The 22387-nt window shown below is 43.2% G+C and overlaps 1 protein-coding gene across 2 annotated transcripts in view; it reads right to left on the bottom strand.

The window, feature by feature from the left end:
• Positions 1-22387, bottom strand: part of jag2b (jagged canonical Notch ligand 2b) — a 105800-nt gene that overhangs the window by 16287 nt on the left and 67126 nt on the right. For both annotated transcript variants that reach the window (XM_014145100.2, XM_014145102.2), the window contains 9 exons: positions 21229-21402; positions 18694-18856; positions 18234-18404; positions 7118-7231; positions 6795-6908; positions 6049-6162; positions 5782-5898; positions 5299-5326; positions 4599-4684 (listed from right to left, as the gene is read on the bottom strand). In XM_014145100.2, coding sequence (XP_014000575.1) covers positions 4599-4684; positions 5299-5326; positions 5782-5898; positions 6049-6162; positions 6795-6908; positions 7118-7231; positions 18234-18404; positions 18694-18856; positions 21229-21402 — 1081 coding nt within the window. The remainder of the gene's footprint in view (positions 1-4598; positions 4685-5298; positions 5327-5781; positions 5899-6048; positions 6163-6794; positions 6909-7117; positions 7232-18233; positions 18405-18693; positions 18857-21228; positions 21403-22387) is intronic.

Here is a 22387-nt window from a genome sequence, read left to right as displayed (position 1 = left end):
TCTTTGCAAGTTATGAGCCGAATTTCCCCTGTCTGATACATATTTCAGAAGAATACCTACAAAATCAATTTGTCCAAATAACCTGTGACGAAAAACACAAAAACCGGAACTACTGCTGCTAGTTCTTGCATTCAATTACATGGTAGTAAACTCAACAAAAAATAAACATCCTCTCACTGTCAACTGCGTTTGTTTTCAGCAAACTTAACATGTAAATATTTGTATGAACATAAGATTCAACAACAGACAAACTGAACAAGTTCCACAGACAAGTGACTAACAAATGGAATAATGTGTCCCTGAACAGGGAGGGGGGGGTCAAAATCAAAAGTAACAGTCAGTATCTGGTGTGGCCACCAGCTCCTCCTCATGGACTGCACCAGATATAAAAGTTCTTGCAGTGAGATGTTACCCCACTCTTCCACCAAGGCACCTGCAAGTTCCTGGACATCTCTGGGGGGGAATGGCCCTAGCCCTCAACCTCCGATCCAACAGGTCCCAGACGTGCTCAATAGGATTGAGATCAGGGCTCGTCACTGGCCATGGCAGAACACTGACATTCCTGTCTTGTACAAAATCGCGCACAGAACAAGCAGTATCGCTGGTGGCATTGTCATGCTGGAGGGTCATGTCAGGATGAGCCTGCAGGAAGGGTACCACATGAGGGAAGAGGATGTCTTGAGATTGAGATTGCCTGCAATGACAAGCTCAATCCGATGATGCTGTGACCCTCCACATCGATCCCACTCAAGAGTACAGGCCTCGGTGTAACGCTCATTCCTTCGATGATAAATACATTTACGTCATTTAGCAGACGCTCTTATCCAGAGCGACTTACAAATTGGAATACGAATCCGACCATCACCCCTGGTGAGACAAAACCGTGACTTGTCAGTGAAGAGCACTTTTTGCCAGTCCTGTCTGGTCCAGCGACGGTGGGTTTGTGCCCATAGGCGACGTTGTTGCCAGTGACGTCTGGTGAGGACCTGCCTTAGAACAGGCCTACAAGCCCTCAGTCAAGCTTCTCTCAGCCTATTGTGGACAGTCTGAGCACTGATGGAGGGATTGTGTGTTCCAAGTGTAACTCGGGCAGTTGTTGCCATCCTGTTCCTGTAACGCGGGTGTGATGTTCGGATGTACCGATCCTGTGCAGGTGTTGTTACATGTGGTCTGCCACTGCGAGGACAATCAGCTGTCCGTCCCATCTCCCTGTAGTGCTGTCTTAGTCATCTTAATGACCGTTCCAAAGGTGCATGTTCATTAATTGTTTATGGTTCATTGAACAAGCATGGGAAACAGTGTTTAAACCCTTTACAATGAAGATCTGTGAAGTGATTTGCATTTTTATGATTTACCTTTGAAAGACAGGGTCCTGAAAAAGTGAAGTTTCTTTTTTTGCCGAGTTTAGTTCTGTTTACATAGCACTAATCTCTTATGGACAGACCTAACAAAAATTCGACATTGTTTTGACGTAGGCCGATTTTAGGTGGCTACGCATCATTGAGATAAGGCACTTTTAAAGGATGGTTAAAAGGGGGCTGAAATAAATCAAATCATTTTATTTGTCACATACAGTTGAAGTCGTAAGTTTACATACACTTAGGTTGGAATCATTAAAACTCGTTTTTCAACCACTCCAATTTCTTGTTAACAAACTATAGTTTTGGCAAGTTGGTCAGGACATCTACTTTGTGCATGACAAGTCATTTTTCCAACAATTGTTTACAGAGATTATTTCACAATGTATCACAATTCCAGTGGGTCAGAAGTTTACATACACTAAGTTGACTGTGCCTTTAAACAGCTTGTAAAATTCCAGAAAATTATGTCATGCTTTAGAAGCTTCTGATAGGCTAATTGACATAATTTGAGTCAATTGGAGGTGTACCTGTGGATGCATTTCAAGGCCTACCTTCAAACTCAGTGCCTCTTTGCTTGACATCATGGGAAAATCCAAAGAAATCAGCCAAGACATCCAAAATTGTAGACCTCCACAAGTCTGGTTCATCCTTGGGAGCAATTTCCAAATGCCTGAAGGTACCACGTTCATCTGTACAAACAATAGTACGCAAGTATAAACACCATGGGACCAGGTAGCAGTCATACAGCTCAGGAAGGAGACGCATTCTGTCTCCTAGAGATGAACGTACTTTGGTGTGAAAAGTGCAAATCAATCCCAGAACAACAGCAAAGGACCTTGTGAAGATGCTGGAGGAAACAGGTACAAAAGTATCTATATGCACAGTAAAACGAGTCCAATATCGACATAACCTGAAAGGCCGCTCAGCAAGGAAGAAGCCACTGCTCCAAAACCGCCATAAAAAAGCCAGACTACGGTTTGCAACTGCACATGGGGACAAAAATCGTACTTTTTGGAGAAATGTCCTCTGGTCTGATGAAACAAAAATATAACCGTTTGGCCATAATGACCATCGTTATGTTTGGAGGAAAAAGGGGGACGCTTGCAAGCCGAAGAACAGCATCCCAACCGTGGCAGCATCATGTTGTGGGGGTGCTTTGCGGCAGGAGGGACTGGTGCACTTCACAAAATAGATGCATCATGAAGAAAGAAAATGATGTGGCTATATTGAAGCAACATCTCAAGAGATCAGTCAGGAAGTTAAAGCTTGGTCGCAAATGGGTCTTCCAAATGGACAAATACCCCAAGCATACTCCCAAAGTTGTGGCAAAATGGCTTAAGGACAACAAAGTCAAGGTATTGGAGTGGCCATCAAAGTCCTGACCTCAATCCTATAGAAAATGTTTGGGCAGAACTGAAAAAGCATGTGCGAGCAAGGAGGCCTACAAACCTGACTCGGTTACACCAGCTCTGTCAGGAGGAATGGGCCAAAATTCACCCAACTTACTGTGGGAACCTTGTGGAAGGCTTCCCAAAACATTTGACCAAAGTTAAAGGCAATGCTACCAAATACTGATTCAGTGTATGTAAACTTCTGACCCACTGAGAATGTGATGAAAGAAATAAAATCACTACTATTATTCTGACATTTCACATTCTTAAAATAAAGTGGTGATCCTAACTGACCTAAAACAGGGAATTTTAACTAGGATTAAATGTCAGGAATTGTGAAAAACGGAGTTTAAATGTATTTGGCTAAGGTGTATGTAAACTTCTGACTTCAACTGTACATGTGATTAGCAGATGTTATTGCGGGTGTAGTGAAATGCATGTGTTTCTAGCTCCAACAGTGCAGTAATACCTAACAATTTCACAATAATACACACAAATCTAAAGTAAAGGAATTAAGAATATATAAATATTTGGGTGAGCAATGAGTGTAATTTTTCTGGCTTGGTCATTATGAAATTCAAAGGCCATGACTGAAGCCAAATTAAAGTTGGGGGGGGGTGTTTAACGTGGGGATCTCTTGTGTGCGTGTTTGGATGCGGCATGCGTTTGTTCATTCACTCTGCCGAAACAGTACAGTCATTCACCATTCTAGATAACTTGACAGTTTAGCCAAGTCTTGAGTCTTAAAGTCGCATTGGCTAGCTAGAGCTAGCCAACTTCATTCGCCAATTAGCTTCAGCTGGCTGCAGTTCGACCATGGCAAAGTTGGTTTGATATTGGAAAGCCCATCTCTGAGGCTAGTTAGGGACAGTCAATAAATTACACAATGTAAATGGGACAATAATTACATGTTGGAAATCTTTAAGTTGTCTCATTAAATGCTTAAGTCATTGAAATTTGGAGCTATTGACTTTAAAATATTGTCCCATGTACATGGGGTAATTGACTGATGGTCCCCAACTAGCCCCATAGGGATATCGAATGTCAAACCAAATTGACCATGGGCATTACCATTAAATCGAATTGATGATCATTTGGGACCCATCAGCTGTGGGCAGGATTAAAATAAGCCCAACCAAAGGAAAAATGTTACAGTACCCTTCATTCGATGATATACAATGTTTTCCTATCATCTCGTAAATCTGACTTTATGACCAAAATTTCCCTACTTACACTTTGTAGTCAATTTTGACACTATAATAAATGTTTGACTCATTTATGCCACATTGGCAGTTTTCAAAACGAGAAGATGCTTTTTAGGGGCAGTCGCTCTTTAACGCTGTCTAAATTCAAACAGTTTCTTGGTTATTTGGATGTCCAATAAGCCACAATGTTAGAAGAGCATCTGATCTTTCGCCTAGCCAGTGTGAGAAAGACAGTGTGTAAAAGTCTGAATGAAAGACAACCGCTAGCCATCTGACAAAGGCGAGAGAGGAGAGAGAAATTTCAGGGTCACTGAATAATTAATCTACTCAGTTTATGTGCGTGCGTGCCTGAAAGACAGAGAGAAAGATAGTTTGCGTGTGTGTGAGAGTATGCATGCCGAGGGAGGGAAAGAGGAAGGATGACCTCTACTCCCCTATAGGTCAAAAGGACGTGACGCCCACCTTTCCTATGCCCCCTGTTCTTTCTGTCATTGTCATGGTTACATTTGTGGTGTCCGACAGCTCGGGTTGTTGATGCATTAGAGTGTGTGAGAGTCAAAGGCCTGCTACACTGGACATTTCAATGAGCATAAGCAGCGTGTTCGCTCCAAGATGTTTTGGATAACCGTATTGTGACTTACTGATACGACAGTCCGGTCCGGCGAACCCGGGGGCACACTCGCATCGAAACCAGTTGACACCGTCCACACAGATACCACCGTTGTAGCTGTAAAAAAATGAGGGAGGGAAAAAAAGAGGGAAGAGGAAGTGAGAGAACAGTGAGCGTGAGGTTAGATGGGTGCGCTCTGTTTTGGCCTGTCTTGACTCATTTCACACATAACAGCAAAGAGGGGAGAGAGTGCGAGTGTGTGTTGGGTTCCAAGTCACAAAGGCTAAATTCTGCTCATCAATACACACCTTTCAAATGCTAATATCTACCCCCCACCCCTCAATCCAACCCCTTCACTCCTCCCGATTTCACCCCTCCCTCCCACTCTTGTGCTCCATAGGTCAGCAGTGAAGAATGGAGGGGAAGGCAGGAGAAGAGAAGGGGAAGAGAGGTTGCTCCCCCGTTGTCCCTCTATGGGGAGGTGGGGGGAGTCATTTAAGGCTCCCAGAGCCTCCATTGTCCCCTCCCGTTTATTTAAAACCAACGCTGGGTTTCGGATTAAGGAACATCTTTCCTGTATTTTACGAGCTCCCCACCCCACCATGGGTGGGGGGGGTGTTGAGACAATTCATGGTGGTTGTTGTACAGCAAAGGGGAGGGTCAAAACAGAGAAAAGGCATGACACCACACCAGTCTTGACACGGGGGGAGGAAAGGAGGAAATGCACGTACCAGGGGTGAGGGTTACAGTCGTTGGTGTCTGTGGAGAAAAATACAAAATAAAGCCATAAGTGAAAACAATGCTTTTAAAAAAATATATAAAATAAAAAAATGTATATGAATCTGAAATGGCAAAATCTTTAAGTTGCATAAGTTCATTCGAGTCGGGACGGGGCCCTTGAAATAGACATATCTACATGGACTTGTGCAGGATTAAGATTGAGGCGCTGAGAAAAACTGTTTCTCTGGGTTTTGTTTATCTTGAAGTGTACACTCGATCACTACTTCAAACAAATCGAAAAGCATTGGATTGGTGGATGCATGGGATAGAGGGTGTTTCCACCATATTTCTTATACCAGCAATTTCCTTTCAAATAAGTGAAGACGTCCACAATTTGGGAGGAAAGAGATATTTGGACATAGCCTCTATGTGCGACACTGGTGGAAGCAGTGGGATACACTGGTAGCAGCGGTGGGATCTAAGCCACGACTTACTTTGGGCGCAGGTGGGTCCCTCCCAGCCCTCTTTGCAGATGCAGGTGAAGGCGTCGCCGCCTCCCACACAGGTGCCTCCGTTGGAGCAGGGGCTGGACGCACACATGCTGTTCTTGGCTGGAGTGGAAGGGACCAAAAAAATATATAATAAAGTGGTGAGACACGATATGACAGAATACATTGAATTGAAAGAGACGAGACAGACGGGGATACAAACAGAGAGCTATTCAAATAATGCATAAAAGCACACACACACCCCCCCCTCACCTGTGTTACAGGTACTGCCGCCCCTCCCAGGGGGGCAGGCACAGCGGAAAGCGTCCCCGTGGTCATAGCAGGTGCCCCCGTTACTGCAGGTGTTGGCGTCACACTGACTCTCACCTGTGTGCACACACATTTTAGATGTCATACCGAAGATTCTTAGACCCAATAGACCTCGGTCTGTTCAATTTAAATTATGCAATTCATTTCATCACACGCATCTGATTAGCACACACGCAGACACTGCAGGGCTTGACATGACCTTTTTTTAGCCACTTGTCCTTGAGACAAGTAGGACAGATTTTTTACTTGTCCGAAAGCTCAAGTTATTTGTCCCCCCCACCCCCAAAAGGTTTAACACCATGGGCCAAAAAGGTGATTGAGAATTGTATTGTGTGATTAGGGTAGCAAAATTACAGTAATTTTGGCAAAATTAAAATTTCCTACTTATTCTCTCCTGAATCTTCCAACCGGGAGTTCTTGAAAAGGTGTGGATTTTGGAAAGATTATCAGAATTTTGCAACCCTATGTATGATGCTAGGAACCACTTCATAAAATAATATCTGGATGACACTTGGATCCGCTTTCATTCAGAGTAGCCTAATTGTTTGATATATCGATTTATTTTTTCTTGTCCATTCTGACAACAAATCTATAATCTGCTTATTTTTTTAAAAATGTTTTTTTTTTTTTTTTTACTTGCCCCGGGCAAACGGACAAGCGTTAATGTCGAGCCCTGCACACACACTTACGGGAGTGGCAGGTCTTGCCCTTCCAGTTGTTGGTACACTCGCAGTAGAAGTCGTTGACCAGATCCACACAGAAGCCACCATTCTTACACGGGTTACGGTTGCACTCGTTCACATCTGAGGATGGAAGGGAAAATAAATGTTTATGGCTGTGTTATTGAGGTGGAAGAGAATGGGAGGGAAAGGAAGATGGAGAAAGAGAAAGGGGAGGAAGAGCAGTATGGCGAAGAGGAGAAAGACGAGGAGGATGAGAAGATAGGGTAGGAAGAGAAAGAAATTGGAGCAGGAGGATACAAAAAGGAGTAGTAAGAGGAGAGCCAACTTACTGAGGTCACAGAGCCGGCCCTCCCATCCATCGGGACAGAAGCACTGGAAGGAGTTGACCCCGTCGATGCAGGTGCCTCCGTTCCGACACGGGCTACTCACACAGTCGTTCACATCTAAAATTGAAAAATATGCATTCTATTATTTTGCCTTTATTTATCCAGGAAGTCCCATTGAGGTCAGAACAGGGATTATCAAACTATTTGGGCCTGGGACCCCTTTTGTTATAGCAAATTCATCAGGTACCTCAGAGCATGGCGAGACAATTTAGCAGTTTTAAAGCTTAAATTGCAGTGCATTTACGATGAAAATAACATTTTTAGGGCATACAAGAAGTACTGAATTGAAAACTGAATCAATGATGAGAGTACTGTGGATCCCTGTGAGCCTCCCAGGCCCTGTTGTGCATCTAAGGGTAGCATATATTGTAGATTATCTATATTACATTGCAAAGTTTGCACCCTCAACTTATTTCACAAAACGCTTGGCCAAATCTGTAGTTCCTTGCAATATTTATTGAAACAAAATAATTACATGTAAAAAAAATTGATCTGGCAGCGGACCCCTGGCAGTACCGCCACAAACCCCTGGGGTTCCTCACATCCCGGTTTGGGAACCACTGGGTCAGCAGACCTCTTTTACAAGGGAGACATGTCCCAATAACAATAACATCTGCTTTGTCGTGAAGTGTGCACTCATTCACTACTTCCCACAAATCTAAAAGCATTGGATTAGTGGATGCATGGGCTAGTGGGAGATTCCACCATATTTCTTAGTCTATACTAGTTCTCTTGCAAATCAGTGAAGGGAATTGAACAAAAACACTTTAGTAAGAAGGAAAGATAATTAGGACATAGCCCTAGACTAGAGTGGTTGCCACCCCCACTGAATGAGATCCTCAGGAAGCGATGTTTAAATCGGAGAACTTCTACCCAGACTGAGGTACCCAGTTAGGTGGGCTGTCAGACAGGCAGAGAGACAGTGTCCAGCTGGAAAAACTGGTTGCATTATTATAAGACATTGTAATTTTATGCCATCATGGTCAGGTTGTATACCGGATGTATAAGGACGTTAACAGCTTTTTTAGCGACCAGAAAAATTGCTGTAATAAAAAAAAAAATTGTGGCTAGATATTTTAAATTATTTATTTCACCTTTATTTAACCAGGTAGGCTAGTTGAGAACAAGTTCTCATTTACAACTGCGACCTGGCCAAGATAAAGCAAAGCAGTGCAACAAACAGTTACACATGGAATAAACAAAACAGTCAATAATACAGTAGAAAAAGTCTATATTCAGTGTGTGCAAATGAGGTAGGGCAATAAATAGGCCAGTGGCGAAATAATTACAATATAGCAATTAAACACTGGAGTGATACATGTGCAGAAGATGAGTGTACAAGTAGAGATACTGGGGTGCAAAGGAGCAAGATAAATACAGTATGGGGATGAGGTAGTTGGATGGGCTATTTACAGATGGGCTATGTACAGGTGCAGTATCTGTGAGCTGCTGACAGCTGGTGCTTGAAGTTAGTGAGGGAGATATGAGTCTCCATCAGTGAAATTTTGCAGTTCGTTCCAGTCATTGGCAGCAGAGAACTGGAAGGAAAGGCGGCCGAAGGAGGAATTGGCTTTGGGGGTGACCAGTGAAATATACCTGCTGGAGAGCGTGCTACGGGTGGGTGGGTGCTGCTATGGTGACCAATGAGTTGAGATAAGGCGGGGCTTTATCTAGCAAAGACTTAGATGACCTGGAGCCAGTGGGTTAGGTGACAAATATGAAGCGAGGGCCAGCCAACGAGAGCATACAGGTCGCAGTGGTGGGTAGTATATGGGGTTTTGGTGACAGAACGGATGGCACTGTGATAGACTGCATCCAATTCGCCGAGTAGAGTGTTGGAGGCAATTTTGTAAATGACATTGTCAAAGTCAAGGATCGGTAGGATAGTCAGTTTGACGAGGGTATGTTTGGCAGCATGAGTGAAGGATGCTTTGTTGCGAAATAGGAAGCTGATTCTAGATTGGAGATGCTTAATATGAGTCTGGAAGGAGAGTTTACAGTCTCTAATCAAAATCAAATCAAATGTATTTGTCACAAACACATGGTTAGCAGGTGTTAATGCAAGTGTAGCGAAATGCTTGTGCTTCTAGTTCCGATCATGCAGTAATATCTAACAAGTAAGCTACCAATTCCACAACAACTACCTTGTACACACAAGTGTAAAGGAATGAATACGAATATGTACATAAAAATATTTATGAGTGATGGCCGAACGGCATAGGCAAGATTTAGTAGATGGTATGGAGTACAGTATATACATGAGTATTGTAGGTTATGAAAACATATTAAGTGGCATTGTTTAAAGTGGCTAGTGATACATCTAATTACATCAAGATGGCAAGATGCAGTAGATGGTATAGCGTACAGTATATACATGTGAGATCAATAATGTAGGTTATGTAAACATTATCTAATATAAGTAATATAAAGTGGCAAGTGATAAATTGATTACATCAATTTTCCCATTATTAAAGTGGCTTGAGTTGAGTCAGTATGTTGGCAGCAGCCACTCAATGTTAGTGATGCCTGTTTAACAGTCTGATGGCCTTGATAGAAGCTGTTTTTCAGTCTTTCGGTTCAAGCTTTGATGCACCTGTACTGACCTCGCCTTCTGGATGTTAGTAGGGTGAACAGGCAGTGGCTCGGGTGGTTGCTGTCCTTGATGATCTTTTTGGCCTTCCTGTTACATCGGGTGGTGTAGGTGTCCTGGAGGGCAGGTAGTTTGCACCCGGTGATGCGTTGTGCAGACCTCACTACCCTCTGGAGAGCCTTCCGGTTATGGGCGGAGCAGCTGCCGTACCAGGCGGTGATACAGCCCGACAGGATGCTCTCGATTGTGCATCTGTAAAAGTTTGAGTGTTTTTGGTGACAAGCTGAATTTCTTCAGCCTCCTGAGGTTGAAGAGGTGCTGCTGCGCCTTCTTCACCACGCTGTGTGTGTGGGTGGACCATTTCAGTTTGTCCGTGATGTGTACGCCGAGGAACTCAAAACTCTCCACTACTGTCCCGTCAATGTAGATAGGGGGCTGCTCCCTGTGCTGTTTCCTGAAGTCCACGATCCCTTTCGTTTTGTTGACATTGAGTGCGACGTTATTTTCCTGACACCACACTCCAAGGGCCCTCACCTCCTCCCTGTAGGCCGTCTCGTCATTGTTGGTAATCAAGCCTACCACTGTAGTGTCGTCTGCAAGCTTGATGATTGAGTTGGATGCGTGCATGGCCACGCAGTCGTGGGTGAACAGGGAGTACAGGAGAGGGCTGAGAACGCACCCTTGTGGGGACCCAGTGTTGAGGATCAGCGGGGTGGAGATGTTACCTACCCTCACCACCAGGACCCAGTTGCACAGGGCGGGGTTGAGACCCAGGGTCTCGAGCTTAATGACGAGTTGAGGTGGTGTTAAATGCTGAGCTGTAATCGATGAACAGCATTCTTACATAGGTATTCCTCTTGTCCAGGTGGGTTAGGGCAATGTGATGACGATTGCGTCGTCTGTGGACCTATTGGGTCAGTAAGCAAATTGGAGTGGGTCTAGGGTGTCAGGTAGGGTGGAGGTGATATGGTTCTTGACTAGTCTCAAAGCACTTCATGATGACGGAAGTGAGTGCTACAAGGCGGTAGTCATTTAGCTCAGTTACCTTAGCTTTCTTGGGAACAGGAACAATGGTGGCCCTCTTGAAGCATGTGGGGACAGCAGACTGGGATAAGGATTGAGTGAATATGTCTGTAAACACACCAGCCAGCTGGTCTGCGCATGCTCTGAGGACGCGGCCGGGGATGCCATCTGGGCCTGCAGCCTTGCGTGGGTTAACACGTTTAAAATGTTTTACTCACGTTGGCTGCAGTGAAGGAGAGCCCGCAGGTTTTGGTAGCGGGCCGTGTTAGTGGCACTGTATTGTTCTCAAAGCGAGCAAAAAACTTGTTTAGTCTGTCTGGGAGCAAGGCATCGTGATCCGCGACTGGGCTGATTTTTTTTTTGTAGTCCGTGATTGACTGTAGACCCTGCCACATACCTCTCGTGTCTGAGCCGTTGAATTGTGACTCCACTTTGTCTCTGTACTGACACTTAGCTTGTTTGATTGCCTTGGAGGGAATAGCTACACTGTTTATAGTCGGTCATGTTTCCGGTCACTTTGCCCTGATTAAAAGCAGTGGTTCCCGCGTTCAGTTTTGCGCAACTGCTGCCATCAATCCACGGTTTTTGGTTGGGGAATGTTTTAGACGCTGTTGGTACGACATCACCGATGCACTTAATGAACTCGCACACCGAGTCAGCGTATTCGTCAATGTTGTTGTTCGCAGCAATGCGAAACATATCCCAGTCCACGTGATCAAAGCAATCTTGAAGCGTGGAATCCGATTGGTCGGACCAGCGTTGAACAGACCTGAGGGCGGGAGCTTCCTGTTTTAGCTTCTGTCTATAGGCTGGGAGCAACAAAATGGAGTCATGGTTAGCTTTTCCAAAGGGAGGGCAGGGTATGCGGCATACCAGGTACCAGGCATACCCTGCCCTCCAAAGGGAGGGCAGGGTATGCCTTATATGCGTCGCGGAAGTTAGAATAACAATGATCCAGGGTTTTACCTGCCCTGGTAGCACAACCGATATGTTGATAGAATTTGGGGAGCCTTGTTTTCAGATTAGCCTTGTTAAAATCCCCAGCTACAATAAATGCAGCCTCAGGATATGTGGTTTCCAGTTTACATAGAGTCCAATGAAGTTCTTTCAGGGCCATCGAGGTGTCTGCTTTGCGGGGGATATACACGGCTGTGATTATAATCTAAGAGAATTCTCTTGGTAGATAATGCGGTCGGCATTTGATTGTGAGGAATTCTAAGTCAGGTGAACAAAATGACTTGAGTTCCTGTATGTTGTTATGATCACACCACGTGTCGTTAATCATAAGGCATACACCCCCACCCTTCTTACCAGAGAGACGCTTGTTTCTGTCGGCGCGATGCGTGAAGAAACCAGGTGGCTGTACCGACTCAGATGGCGTGTCTCGAGTGAGCCATGTTTCCGTGAAACAGAGAACATTACAGTCTCGGATGTCCCTCTGGAATGCTACCCTTGCTCAGATTTCGTCTACCTTGTTGTCAAGAGACTGGCGAGTAGTATGCTCGGGAGCGGTGCGCGATGTGCCCGTCTACGGAGCCTGACCGGAAGACCGCTCCGTCTGCAGCACCGTTGTTTTGGCTCGCCGGCTGGGATCCGCTTCGGGAAAGTCGTATTTCTGGTCGTAATGTTGGTGAGTTGACGTTGCTCTTATACCCAATAGTTCCTCCCGACTGTATGTAGTAAAACCTAAGATTACCTGGGGTAACAATGTAAGAAATAACACAGAAAAAAGCAAAATACTGCATAGTTTCCTAGGAACGCAAAGCGAGGCGGCCATCTTTGTCTGCGCCGGAAGTCTTCTAACCAGACACCTACGTATTTGTAGTTGTCCACATATTCTAAGTCAGAATATGTCCAGAGTAGTGATGCTGGGCGGGCAGCGATCGGTTGAAGAGCATGCATTTAGTTTTACTTGCATTTAAGAGCAGTTGGAGGCCATGGAAGGAGAGTTGTACGGCATTGAAGCTCCTCTGGAGGTTAGTTAACAGTGTCCAAAGGGCCAGAAGTATACAGAATGGTGTCGTCTGCGTAGAGGTGGATCAGAGAATCACCAGCAGCAAGAGCGATATAACCCTTTGGCACCCCCATAGAGACTGCCAGAGGCCCTCCGAGGACAGCAGGCCCTCCGATTTGACAGACTGAACTCTGAGAAGTAGTTGGTGAACCAGGCGAGGCAGTCACTTGAGAAACCAAGGCTGTTGAGTCTGCCGATAAGAATGTGGTGATTGACAGAGTCGAAAGCCTTGGCCAGGTCGATGAATGCGGCTGCACAGTATTGTCTCTTATTGAAATTCTCAATTATCGCAGATTTAAATCGGTGGTGACAGTGTTTTCTAGCCTCAGTGCAGTGGGCAGCTGGGAGGAGGTGCTTTTATTCTCCATGGACTTTAGTGTCCCAGAACTTTTTGGAGTTTGTGCTACAGGATGCAAAATTCTGTTTGATAACACTATAGTGTATTCAACCAGAAAACATAATTTTCAGGCTGTCAACTGGTTAAGACTTCCTGTCTCTAATGTATATACTCTCTCGGCAGTAGCTGCCACTGAAAAAGGGTTGGAGGCAAGTTAAATTTAATTTGAAATTGCTTCAATTTCCATTCCAAGTAAATTCTCCAATCTTAATTTTTTTTGGGGGGGGTGGAAATTGGAATTTTGACAATTAGAATTGATGAAAACCATGCTTGGAATGGAATTTAAACAATTAGAAAAAAAGGATTATTCTTTTTTTTTATTAAACATCCTTGGAATAGAATTAGAAATAAAAAAAACTTGAGTATTATAATTATTGAAATTACAGTTAATGGAGTTAATGCATTTAGGATAAAAAATAATGTTATTTCAATGTTATGAATAAACGCATTTTGAATTACATAGTGCCGTCAGAAAGTATTCACACCCCTTGACCTTTTCCACATTGTGGTAACAAAGCGCTATTGAAAAACGGATTTAATTGTAATTTTTTTGTAAACGATCTATACAAAATACTCTGTCAAAGTGTAATAAAAAATATAACTTGTAAAAAGAATAAAAATAAACCAATATATCTTATTAGATACGTAGTCAACACGTTAGAATCACCTTTGGCAGCGATTACAGCTGTGAGTCTTTCTGGGTAAGTCTAAGAGCTTTCCACACCTGGATTGCGCAACATTTGCCCATTATTCTATTCGAAACATTCATCTGTCAAATTGGTTATTGATCATTGCTAGACAACCATTTTCAGGTCTTGCCATAGATTTAAGCCGATTTAAGTAAACCCTAATTCATCCACTCAGGAACATTCACCGTCTTCCTGGTAAGCCACTCCAGGGTAGATTTGGTCTTGTGTTTTTAGGTTATTGTCCTGCTGTAAGGTGAATTCATCTCCCAGTGTCTGGTGGAAACAGACTGAACCAGGTTTTCAACTGTGCTTAGCGGCAGTCCTTAACGATTACAAGCATACCCATAACATGATGTAGCCACTACTATGCTTGAAAATATGGAGTGGTACGCAGTAACACTTTGTATTCAGGATGAAAAGTGAATTACTTTGCCACATTTTTTGCAGTATAACTTTAGTGTCTTGTTGCAAACAGCATGCATGTTTTGGGATATTTTTATTCTGTACAAGCTTCCTTATTTTCACTGTAAATTACATTAGTATTGTGGTGTAACTACAATATTGATCCATCCTCAGTTTCTCCTATCACAACCATTCAATTCTGCAACCATTTTAAAGTCACCATTGGCCTCATGGTGAAATCCCTGAACGTTTTCCTTCCTCTCCGGCAACTGAATTAGGAAGGACACCTGTATCTTTGTAGTGACTGGGTGCATTGATACACCAGCCAAAGTGTAATTAATAACTTCACCATGCTCAAAGGGATAATCATTGTCTGCTTTAAACAAATATTTAATAAATGTAATCTGTGCACTTCTTTGCGAGGCATTGGAAAACCTCCCTGGTCTTTGTGGTTGAATCAGTGTTTGAAATGGATTGTTCGACTGGGGGACCTTACAGATAAGTGTGTGTATGGGGCACAGAGATGAGGTAGTAATCTCAAAATCATGTAAAACACTTATTGCACACAGAGTGAGTCGATGCAACTTGTGTGACTTGTTAAGCACATATTTACTCCTGAACGTAATTAGGCTTGCCACAATAACAGGGTTGAATACTTACGGACTATTGGTAAACATAAAAAATAAAAACAAATAATTCCACTTTGACATTAAACAAAAAAAACATTACATTTAGCATTCTGGCTATAACAAAATGTTTAAAAAAAAATCAAGTGGTATTAATACTTTGAAGGAACTGTACCTACAGTAGAAAATGAGATCCTAATTGAGCAAATTACACTCACTGAAGTATCTGACATAGCGAATAGGCTACCAGTGCGGCAAGTGCTGCTGGCTAGCTACAGATTGAGAGAAGACTTGAAACACACAAGATGGTGGCGGTCAAACATTGTTTGACTACTTCGTGGAGCAAAAAAACAAATCATTTTAATAACAGAACACTTTTCTGAATTCAAAACAGACCCCCCCTGCAACTGGACAATGACATGGAGACTCCGGTTTCCACGAATCGAGGACAAAGACCGTACCGCCAAGTTAAGGTTGGTCGAAGATTCTCTATGCTACACCAAACAGTACCTAACCTGTAACTCCCAGTATAATGGATACCAATTTTGGGGGGATTAAATCACATTATCTGGTGTTACAATCTATTGCTAGTTGCTGGTAAATGACTTAAAACTAAAATGGTTGCCAACAGGTGGCTAACATTTGTTTAACCAGCTAAAGAGCTGCTCTAAGCGAAACTGTTCAGAGTTACTTTTCTAGCTAAGAGGCTGTGTTCGAGTTTACACACACAGCCGCTTTCAATTATGTGGGGAGGTCAAAATAATAAAAAAACGATCTACCAAATCAATTCATTTAAAAATGTTGATTACCTCTCCTTTCCATTATCATTCACCTGATAAGTCAAACTGTTTTATTACACATGTTGGGGGTCCCTGGGTTACCGGTTTGCCTGGGCAAGAACAAGTTGAAGACCACTGCCTTAATACAACGCAGGCTTGCATAAAACATTGTGCTAGTTTACGGAAATCAGTTTAATTCCAATTGGAATCCAATCAGAGAGAGAATATCTAGGAATTGGGAAAGTGCACCATTCACCTCATGTGGAAGGTATGGAAAATAAAATCAGTACAAGCATTTCAATAACGGGTGTAATATGCTCAACCACTGACTAGGGATGTGCACGGTTATTTGAATAGCCAAACATACGGTAGTATTCAAATACTAATAATACTATAAAATGTATAATTATAAGCCTATTTTAACACTGAAGTATTTTTTTAATAAATAAAAAAAATCCATATACCATAACATTTCAAATGATTCATTTAATAAAACAAACCTTTAAAATGTAGTTTATGACGTGCACCCCATAAGACAGGTAGATAACCGGTAACCTTCAGATGTGTAGCTTGTTGTTTGTTGGCCAATCAAAATCGGCAAAGAGGCTCAACGTGTAGCCCATTAAAACAATGCAAGACAGTACAATTACGGAATTAAAAAGATTGAGAAATGAGAAGGAGTAGGCCACAACAAGCAAACCGGTAGGTTTTTAATCGGAATGGGGTTGGGGGGGTGAAAGCGCAGAATGTGGCCTCAATTAGCCTAGCAAGCTATAGCTGGCTTAGCTAGCTTCCCTAGGCTACTCCAGTTAAGACATGCACTGTTATATGGGGTAATAAATAACATTGTGGCTGCTACAAGTTCGCTAGTCTTGGCTGTAGCCGAGTTTCCTTGGCGTACCCCTCCCCCTCTGTCTGCTCGCTCCCATCTCACACGCACACAACGCCACCTCCGCAGATACATGTGTGAAGTTACTGCGTTGTTGATGTCTGTATACCCTGTATTAAGATTTATACAGAAAGTAAATTCCACACAAATGTTTAGTGACCAATGACATTTAATAATATACTTTCATAAAAAAATATAAATAATTATTGAGTAGAATTCTACTCTACCTTTCATATTTTTTGCTTAATTTAGACAGATTGGGTGAGAATAAAGAAGGAGTCATTGAATGAAAGGCACAGACAGGAATTGAAACCTGGTCTCCAGTGTGGAAGTATTTTGCATTTACAGCATTATCCCATGCTGTTCAAATAAAAACAGCTTTTACTTAGTCAATAGCTTTGCCTAATAACAGATGTGCATAAAAAAGAATTGACATCTCCATGCAGCTTTGCCATAGGATGGTTTAATATTGATTATGTTTTACAGCTTTATGATTATGTTTTAATATGAAAAACATTGTATTATTTTATATATTTGATGTTATGCAAATTTCCAAAGTCCCTGAAAAGTGTAATTCAGGGTGCATTTAAGGTTTCCAGGAATATTACCCCAAAAAGTGTAAATAAAGGTCAAGTCTTTCAAACTTGCCATTCATTGAGGTAGTTGGGTTGAGTTTGGCTTGAGTTGAAAGTAGTAAAGGAATTGAAATTCAGGGAATGGGTCAAGAGGGAATTGAATGTGGCAGAATACTGAATTAGGAATTGGAAATTAAATGGATTTATGCAATTGAACTACTCAGGGAAAGAAAAGCTAATTGGAATTTAATTTGTGGAATTGACCCCAACCCTGGCCACTGAAGCCCGGGTCACATGAGCAGACATGCAGATAAAGACAGGACAGACATACTCTTGTGGCAGTAAATGCGACTGAAGCCCTGGTCTAAGTTTGGGTGGCATCTAGCTTTTCATACCGTCATACCGTTTCTGTACCATACTGGGGAATACGGTATTACCGGAAGTGCACACAAGGGGATCCATTTTTTTTTTTGACACAAAACAATTTAGCCAATAGGAGGGGATCCAGGAGGGGATTGAATGCCTCTGCTTTAGCCAAAAAGCTTGATCTTGACATCTAGCTACTTAGCTAGTAAGTTAGCAAACCACATGCATAGCTGGAGCCCTGAGCTGGATATAGTTATAAGCACTTAACACTTATATACTGTATAACGAGGTATTGTTATAACAGTATAAAAGTTAATTACTTTTCTGATCTTTTGCATACCAGTATTTCTACTTGCACATCACCATCTGTTCATCTATCACTCCAGTGTTAATTTGCTAAATTGTAATTACTTCGCTATACTATGGCCTATTTATTGCCTTACGTCCTCACGTCATTTGCGCACACTGGATAGACTTTTCCCCCCCATTTTGTTATTGTTGTTTATTTCATGTGTAACTGTTGTTGTTTGTGTCGCACTGCTTTGCTCTACCTTGGCCAGGTCGCAGTTGTAAATGAGAACTTGTTCTCAACTAGCTTACCTGGTTAAATCAAGGTAAAAGAAAAATATTTGCCCATGCCTACTGGTCACAATAACAGGCAGATGGTAGACAGGCGGAACGACAGAGAAAGACACACAGTGGTACGTACTTTCGTGGCAATAGGTGCCGCTGAAGCCGGAGTCACAGGAGCAGGTGAAGTTGCCGCGGGGCTGGCTGATGCAGCGTCCCCGGGGGCCACACACATTGGACGAGATGTGACGAACACCACCCTCGCCCGCGGAGTCGTTCGTCGCCACGACAATGGTGCAGCTGTCAATTACTGAGAGAAAAAAAACAGGAGGGATGAATGAGGTGTCTGCCTCTACCTGATCCGGTGTCTAGTTTCCCCCTAGGTACAGATCTAAAAATCAGCTTCACCTATTAGTGGGGATAATGCAAAAAACTGACGCAAGACCTGAGTCTAGAGCAACTTCATAATACTCTGGGGCTCTGGCAAATTCAAGCTTAGTAACTGATTTGGAATCAGCCTTTTCAATTTCCATTCGGGCATTATGTATAGGGAACAAAACAAAAACCGGTCCAGAATCAATCACTGTGTGTGGCTCTACCTTGGCAGGGGGTGGTCCTGCAGTGGTCCCTGAGGTGGGCGCAGGTCTTGCCCTCGTAGCCATCGGGACAGGCACAGTAAAAGTCACCCGTTAGGGCGTGGCACGGTGCCTCGTTCTCACAGGGGGTGGGCTCACACGGGTCTGAAGGAGACCAACCTGGGACCTGTGGGGGAGGGAAGGAGAACGTTCACACATGCAAGCATGTACACAAGCACAAACAAGTACATGTACTACACAACCGCATGCACGCATTCACACGTACAAACACGTTTTACATTTGTACTTAGTTTCATTTATTTTATCCACTTTATGCAAGTACTTCAGATAGAATGAATCCTTGCCACCCAGTATGGACAGAAATGGTATAAGTGAGTGAGAGTGCGGGAGAGAAAGAAAGTGTGAGGCCTTGCAACACTTCACACAAGTTGTTCTTTAAGTATATAGATAAACACAAAGGGGTAAGCTGTGGAAGCCTGGCATAAGTTCAGAGGTACCTGAAGATCCCCAACGCCTCTGTGTGTGGAGGTAGTATGTGTGTGTGTGTGTAGTTTTAATTAATTTCACTTTCATTCAACCAGATAGTCCTCGGTGACATGGCAGCGGCTCCAGTTTCTACATTTTCTCTGTGTTCTCAGGGCATCAAGACGGGGAAAATTCACAACAAAAACCGCAGTGTAAACCATGGGATACAACTTGCTGCCATTTAAGGCACTGAGTCTGTCAGTAGTGTGGTGCAACGGGGTGGGCTGATCCACTTGGGTCATGGTGCTCTCCTGGTCATGGTGCTCTCACACAGATTAATACACACGCGCACAGACAAACTCAGCCTGCGCAGACACGCGCACACAGACAGATACATGCACACGAACTTGTTTATTTGACTTTATCTGATGGGGCAGAGATGTATTTATTCTATTCTGTTCTGTTTAAAGGCTTCTCCGAGTGCTGTGGCCATGAAAAGTATGTGTGGGATGTAAACTGAGGGGCCTGAGGGCTAAAGGCTGGGAAAAGCCCCATAAATCTAAGCCCCTCCACAGAAGAGGAAGAACAAACACCCTGTCTTTCAAACAGCCCATCCAAAACCACCTGTAATGCACGTCTCAAAACACCCGATCCCAAATCAACTCAGTCAAATTGGTGTGCAGAAGGACATAGGGGTGTTAAAAGGGTGGGATAGGTGTGCTAAGAGATAGTGTGTCAGGCATGCCAATTGCATAGATGTGTCATAGGTATGCCATACGAGTGTAGTAGGAAGGCAGGGGAGAAAGTAAGCCGGTATGTCATCCTGGCAAAATTAATAGTGGGGGTATGCAGTACCGGTATAACATGAGGCTATCCCAATAATTAAAACAAAATGTCAAGAAAACTGTAGGCTATTACTTAACATTACCACGTCAGCCACATGAAATCTGAGCGAATTGTCTTGAAACCGGGTTGTATATGGTCAAAATTGCGTTGTGGTTCGATGAAAACTCGTACATCTGGCCAAGGCTGAAATGAGTTGCCGATACAGAGACGCATGGACAGCAGTGGATGCGTGAAGTGTAGGGCTAATGATGATCGCAAAACGTCATTACAATACACGTAGGTGTTTTGTAACAGAGGTCTCTTTCCATTCATCAAATTGCGAGTGCACAATGCACTGTTTGGATGTTGTAATCATTTTGTGAGTGGACAAAAGTGCACGGGTAGCCTAAAGGTGGGCTTTTTTTGAAAACATTGACTGGTTGTGTTTATGCCACATTAAAATATGTTAAGTTATAATAGGCCTAGAATACCTATGGGCCTATGTAATTCTATGATTACCTAGGCTATCAACAACAGAAGAAGTGTGCAAGCGCTCGCACACATAGGGATTCCCGTACCTATAAGAAACTAAATAGGAGTGTCATATGTACAGTATGTTGAACATGTGTAGGAGTTTAGTGTCATCATGTATGCGGTCTGAGTTTAGCAGGGGTGTATAGGGAAGTCATACGCATGTTGTGTTAGTGTAGCAGGAGTGTATTTGTGGCATATCAATGCAATACAAGTGTAATAGGCGTGTCATATGAGTGTAGTAAGTATCATACGTACGGCACACGATGGTGATAGGAGTGTAAGAATAGAGCCACAATTCCACGACAGGCATAAACGTAGCTTCTCAATGCCCTGGAGTGACTGAGTGGGCACATGGCCATAGTCAAGTTGTCTCATTCAAGAGGGTTCGTATTTATAGCCTTTTACGCCAAGTACAGGACTGGGTTCACAACCAGTACTGTCTGCCATTCAGTCAAAGCAAAACAGCGCTGTGTGTGTGTAGTTCTAGGAGTGCGTGCGTGTCAATTCTCTTATGCGGGAGTTGTGTTTTGACTGAATTCAGGACATACCGTTGTTTTTAATCTCACCATAAACAGACTGTGCGCACACACACATATATATATAAAGTCTAATTGGAGGGTCAGATATAAATTTGCTGTGTGTCAACAAAAGGACCAACACTTTAGAGCAGTGCAAACTGGTCCCAAGACTTCGGCCTTTGAACTAAAGGCTCACCTCACACAGTTCCCCAGAGAACTTGGTCGGGCACTCGCACACAAAGCCGTCCAAAATGCTGTGGCAGCGCCCATTGTTCTGGCAGGGCCCACTGGCACACCTGTTCCGCTGGATCTCGCAGTGAGTGCCCACAAAGCCTGACGGGCATTGACAGAGGTACCCCCTGGGCCCTTCCTGAAGGGAGATGGTGGGAAAAGAGATATATCTGACATAGATCTAACACATGAGAATCCTATAGGACAGGGTATGACCTGTTAAAGGACAAGTAGAATGCAAGAGAAAGTACTTGACAGTATGTGATATGGATCCATGGTTAACAGGATATCTAGGTGAGCATGTCCTCTAGGGTTCAGTCTAAGAGCCTTCTTAACCTCCATTTACATACTACCTATTGGTCATACAGTACCAGTCAAAAGATTGGGCACGCCTACTCATTCAAGGGTTTTTATTTTTTACATTGTAGAATAGGGAAGACATCAAAACTATGAAACACATATGGAATCATGTAACCCCACCCCCCCCCCCAAAAAAATAAAGAAATTTAAAAAAGTGTTAAACACAAATATTTCAGATTCTCCAAAGTAGCCACCCTTTCTCTTAACCAGCTTCACGTGGAATGCATTTCAATTAACAGCTGTGCCTTGTTAAAAGTTAATTTGGGGAATTTTTGTCATTCTTAATGCGTTTAAGCCAATCAATTGTGTTGTGACAAGGTAGGGGTGGTATACAGAAGATAGCCCTATTTGGTAAAAGACCAATTCCATATTATGGCAAGAACAGCTCAAATAAGCAAAGAAACGACAGTCCATCTTTACTTCATGACATGAAGGTCAGTCAATCCGGAACAGTTCAAGAACTTCTAAAGTATCTTCAAGTGCAGTCGCAGAAACCAAGCGCTATGATGAAACTGAGGACCACCACAGGAAAGGAAGACCCAGAGTTACCTCTGGTGCAGAGGATAAGTTCATTAGTTACCAGACTCAGAATTTCAAGCATTTATTTGGGCTGCAGAGTTCAAGTAACAGATACATCAACAGTTCAGAGACTGTGAATCAGGCCTTCATGGTCAAATTGCTGCAAAGAAACCACTATTAAAGGACACCAATAATAAGATGACTTGCTTGGGCCAAGAAAAATGAGCAATGGACATTAGACCGGT

This window comes from Salmo salar, chromosome ssa15 (assembly GCF_905237065.1).
Source record: "Salmo salar chromosome ssa15, Ssal_v3.1, whole genome shotgun sequence".
NCBI lineage: Eukaryota > Metazoa > Chordata > Actinopteri > Salmoniformes > Salmonidae > Salmo > Salmo salar.
Note: the sequence above shows the minus strand (reverse complement) of the source record. Positions and strands in the feature narration are given on the sequence as shown.